This window comes from Nannospalax galili, unplaced genomic scaffold (genome assembly GCF_000622305.1).
Source record: "Nannospalax galili isolate Female #2095 unplaced genomic scaffold, S.galili_v1.0 scaffold664, whole genome shotgun sequence".
Taxonomy (NCBI): Eukaryota; Metazoa; Chordata; class Mammalia; order Rodentia; family Spalacidae; genus Nannospalax; species Nannospalax galili.
The window spans coordinates 3,498,669-3,504,069 of NW_008354274.1; the positions used below are offsets into that span (position 1 = coordinate 3,498,669).

Genomic DNA, 5,401 nt, shown 5'->3' on the forward strand with positions numbered 1-5,401 from the left:
AAACAAAACAATAAAAAACCAAACTAATAAAATAAAAAGGGAAGGATATAGCTCAATGATAGAGTGCTTGCCTAGCACACAAAAGTGGCCCTGGGTTCAATTTCTAATACTGTTCTCAAAAGCAAACAAACAAAAACTTTAAAAGAAGGGCCTGTTATATGAATCACTCTGATAACTATCACTTTAACTTTTTATTACATTCAAGAACTTTTTCCAGGCGTGGTGGCTCATGCCTGTATTCCAGCACAAGAGGTGCTGAGATGAAGGTAGGAGGAACCAGAGTTTAAAACCATCTTCAACCACAGAGCTAGTGCAAGGCCGGCCTCCTTCTCAGCTGATTGTGATCCTGCCTTTTTTTTTTTTTGGTCTTTTTGAAACAGGGTCTATAGTGCCTGTTGGCTGGGAACTTACTATGTAGATCAGGCTGGCCTTTAACTCAAAAGAAATCCACCTGCCTCTGTCTCCCATATGCTGGGGATTAAAGGCATATGCCTCCACACCCAGCTGTGATCCTGTCTTAAAAAAAAAAAAAAAAGACCATTACCATGCTAAATAAATACCCAGATGTCTAAGAATTGTCATTCCTCCATTTGATTCAAGAGTGAAGGGTGCAAAAGGGGAGATACTCAGTGGTGAAGCCCTTGCTGCTCAGAGCGGTCACTCTCCAGCACCCACGCAAAAGCTAGGCGTGGGAGCATGTGTAGCAGCAGTGTGCACTTGCAACCCCAGTGCTGTGGGGGCAGATCCTTGGGACTCACTGGCAGCCAGTCTATCCTAAATGGTAAGCTCCGGCCTCAGTGAGAGACCCTGTCTCAACAAAATAAGGTTAAGATGAATGGGAGCACATACCTGGAACTCCAGCTTCTCTGAAGGCTGAGGCATGAGGACTCCTGAGCTTACAGGTTCAAATCCACCCTGGGCAACAACACTGAGAACCAGACATCTTCCCTCTCTGCCAAGAAAGTTCTCTCTACTTCTGTATATGTTTGAAACTGTCCATAAGAGCCCTGGGTTCAGTTCCCAGCATCTATATGGTGGCTAACAACTGTCCTTAATTCCAGTTCCAGGTGATCCGACACCCTCTTCTGGCCTCCATGGGCACTGCACACATGCATTCACTTACATGGAGACACTCATAAAACCAAAATAAATTTTTAAAAGTTTTAAAGAGGGTAAAATTAAAAGCCAGGTATAGGGGCTAGAAAGGCAGCACAGAGGTTAAGAGCACTTGCTTCTCTTGCAGGGGAGCCAGGTTCTGACCTACACTCACAAATACACACACACACTTTTTTTTTTTTTTTTTTTTTTTTTTTTTTTTTTTTAGTCTCCCTGTAGCCTCAGCTGGTCTGGAGCTCACTATGTGAACTAGGGCTGGCTTCCATCTTGCAGAGATCCACCTGCCTCTGCCTCCCTAGTGCTGGGAAAATAGAAAATTTTTAAGGTTAATTGGTGGGCTGGGCAGGTAGATCTCTGTGAGCTCAAGGATATCCTGGCCTACATAGTGTTCCAGGCTAGTCAGGGCTACATAGTGAGATCCTGTCTCAATAAAATAAAATTTTAAAAAAGGTAATTGATGGGGTGTTGGGAGGGGTGTTCAGTGGTAGAGTGCTTGCTTTGCACGCTCAAGGCACTGGGCTTAATTACTAGTACAAGCCAAAAAAAAAGGAACTGCCACTGGAAGTTCAAAGATGCTAAAATCAAGCCCAGGTGCAAAAGGACAGGGGGAGAAGCACCTTCGTACAGCACTGCCACGCAGCTTCGCTACAGAAACCACAGCCAAGTCTCTGGGTTACTTCAAAAGAGCACTCACCGTGCAATTAAATGGCTTGTTAGGCTGGATCTGAACTCGACATACTACAAAGCCAAACTTCTATAAACCACGGACTCCTTCCCACCAGCTCAACGCACTCACCTATCCGGTAACAATCTGCTTATACCCAGTAAGGGTTTCAACAAGTAACTACAGAATGAAAGCTGTACTGACAGGGTCCCAGGTAGCTCAGGCTGCCTTTGTTCTCCCTATGTAGTAGCCCAGACTTAAACTTCTTCCTCTACCAAATGCTGCCTTACAGGCTTGCCCTACCACACTGACTTTTTCTTTTGAGATAGGTTCTGGCTATGTAGCCCAGGCTGGCCAAGAACTCCCTGGTGCTGTGATGACATGCACACCCCACAACAGAGGAGACACATCTTGTTTTCTGTCAGTTTATTTCTGGCTTTCAGCTTCCCATTCTGTCTCCAGAAAAAGAAGAAAGGATTTTCAAAACTAAACAGTAAATACACAAGTAATAGCTGAGGAACCAAAGCAAATCTTTAGCCAAATACCAAAGGTGACTGAAACATTAATCAGGACAGGATATAGACTGAGGCATACTTGTGAGACAGGACATGAGGCAAGACAGTCCCCACACTGACCCTCCTGGGAAGGAGAGGCTTATCTCCTCGTCTAACCCTTGCAGGGCAGCCTGGGTTCTGGTTCCTCAGGGCCAGTCCTCCCCCACGATGGCAGCCATCATCATATACATCAGGACCACTGGGCTCCCAGATGACCTGGTGACGTGCCTGGCTTTGTGCTCACCTAAGCATAAGTGCCACACACACAGTTAAGAAGATAACCTGAGAGTTAAATGAGCTCAAATAATGCTTGGGGGGAAAAAAAATCTGTGAGACTAGGCTGGAGAGATGGCTTAGCATATATTGCTCTTGCAGAGGACCTAAGTTTAGTTTCCAGCACCCAGGTAGAAGCAGCTCACAACTGCATGTAACCCCAGTTGGGGGGTAGGGGGGTGTCCAACGATGCCCTCTACTGGCCCCTTCGGGCACCTGCGCTCATGTGCACATACCCTCAAAGGACAAAGACAACAATAAAAAAAATAAATCCTTGCTGGCCAGCCAGTCTAGTGAATTGGTAAACTGAGTTCAGTGAGACCTTGCCTTAAAAAGGGGGAGGAGGGCGCTAGAGAGATGGTTCAGTGGTTAAGGGCATGCATTGTTTTTCTGGAGGACCAGAGTTCTGTTCCCAGGACCCATGTCAAGCAGCTTATAACTACTTATAACTCCAGAGGTTCTGACACCTCTGACCTCTGCGGGCACCTGCACACACAATTTAAAAAATAAATGTTGAAGAAAACCTGTGTTTGGTGGTTCACACCTGCAATCCAGAACTTAGGAAATGGAGACAGGAGGACTGCCATGAGTATGAGACCTGCCTGAGCTATACAGGAGTTCCAGGCCAGTACAGGATACACTGTGAAGTCCTGTCTCAAACAAAACATTCCAACTGCAAATAAATAACCAAGGGTTCGAAAATGAGCTTCACAGCCAAGATGTAGGTCTTAACATAATGTCTTTTATCTTAAATAAAATACAGTGCAACAAGACAGGCAGGGTGCTAACAGCTGTAATCCTGGAAGAAGGATGGGTTCTAGCTACATAATGAGTTCTAGGTTTGTCTGGCTACATGAGAACCTGCATCAAAATAAAACAAAAAAACCCAAACACACAAAAGAAAACAGTAAAATAACAGTGACACTAAGTAGGAGCCCCTTAAGAATGCTTTATGTTCTAAGCCAGCAGTGGTGGCACACACCTTTAATCCCAGCACTTGGGAGGCAAAGGCAGGTGGATCTCTATGAGTTCAAAAAGGCCAGCCTGGTCTACATAGTGAGCTCCAGGTCAGCAGGGGCTACAGGGAGACCCTGTCTCAGTAAGACCAAAAAAAAAAAGTTCTAAGCTGACAACTATACTGACAACTAGCTGACACCTAGATTTAACTCCCAACATCAGGGAAACTAAGGCAGGAGAATCGAGAATTCAAGTTTAGCTTGAGCTGTTCTTATTTTTCCCCATTTCGATATTAACCAAATCAACACCTAAAGAAACGGGTGCTGGAGAGATGGCTCAGCGATTAAGAGTACTGGCTGCTCCTCTTGCAGAGGATCAGGGTTGGGTTCCCAGCACCCACATGGTGGCTAACAACCCTCTGTAATTCCAGTTCCGGGAGATCAGACACCCTCTTCTGACTTCCACGGGTGCTGCACTTACATGTAGGCAATGCACTCATAGACATAAAATTTTTAAAAAATGAACAAAATATTAAAAAAATAAAGAAATGGACGCTTGTTCTCTCGGCATGAAGATTCGAAAAGGGCTGAAAACACACGCTATCAGCTGTCGTCAATAAATGACTTTAGCAGCCAGGCTCCCAGGTCCCCGGAAGGCAGAAATGATGTCCGTAAAACCGGTCACCATAGAAGAGCAGGTAAAGCCAGCTGCACACCCAACAATTCTAAAAAACAACATACCGAAAGAGGGGTCAGCTCTACAGACCCGAGGCAAAAAGAGAGGAAGCTGCAGACGGGAGCCTGACAGGGTCAGCCGGGCAATGTGTGGCTCTGCACATCGCTGGGCAGATACGCTTCTACAAGGGAAACAGACACCCGGCTATACTCGACCTGTCCTCCCATACGGCCCTCGAGGGGTCCGGGCTGGTCAGCACTCGAGTCCTCGGCCGGGAGACCGGGATGTCCCGCTTGGCTCTCCCCCGGCTGCTCCAGCACTTCCGATCCTCCGCCACCCCCGATGCCCCACAGACGGGGCTCCCCTACTTAGGAGCGAGGAGAGCAGGGGGCCCCCACGCCCCTGAGGACTTCCATGGACACTGTCACGGTCACGCCCCTCACCTTCCTCGCTCACGTCGTCCACGAAGTCCTCGGGGTCGCTGAAGGAGGGCTCGTCCGCCTCGCCGTTCTCCACCGCCCGCGGCTCAGCCTCGGCCGCGCTGCCCTCGGGCCCACCCTCCTCGTCCGCCTGCTCCCCAGCGGGCTCAGCCTTCCCGGGCCCAGAGGAATCGACCTGCACCGAGGATCGCTCCGCCAGCTGCGGCGGGGGCGACGCGGCCGGACTCCTCGTCGCCGTCTCCTCCTCGCGTGGGGCCGCCGGCTCGGCCCTCACCTCCGGCTCCGACCTGGCCTTGGCCTCTTCCGTCCGTGCCGCGTCGGACGCGCCAGGCCCCGCCGGCTCGTCTTCGGGCGGCGGCTCGGAGACCGGCTGCTGCCTCGAGGGCTCGGCCCGCTCCTCAGCCGCCTCCGGCGCCGCCACGTTCTCAGCGTCCTGCATGAGCCCGCGCTGCTTCTCACCCGGCTTGGCCGCCGTGCTTCCGACTCCCAGGAAGCACCGCGCGCCGCTAGCGCGGAGCCATGTGCGAGCAGCAGGGAGGTCGTACTAAGAGGCGGCACGGGGGACACACCCACGCCCTCATGCCTCACAACAATACTACAGAATCTCAGATACACACAAAACATCCAGCAACAATTATAATATTGTATTTCGACCGTGAGGTGGTCATTTCCGGCCAATAAAATTGATTTACGCATTTAATGGCCGCGCTGAGCTATGTGAT

The 5,401-nt window shown here is 49.5% G+C and overlaps 1 protein-coding gene across 2 annotated transcripts in view; it reads right to left on the reverse strand.

The window, feature by feature from the left end:
- Positions 1 to 5,193, reverse strand: part of Eif3b (eukaryotic translation initiation factor 3 subunit B) — a 24,524-nt gene extending 19,331 nt beyond the window's left edge. For both annotated transcript variants that reach the window (XM_008851404.2, XM_017802793.2), the window contains exon 1: positions 4,683 to 5,193. In XM_008851404.2, coding sequence (XP_008849626.1) covers positions 4,683 to 5,118 — 436 coding nt within the window. In that variant the 5' untranslated portion in view covers positions 5,119 to 5,193. The remainder of the gene's footprint in view (positions 1 to 4,682) is intronic.
- Positions 5,194 to 5,401: the final 208 nt, after the last annotated feature.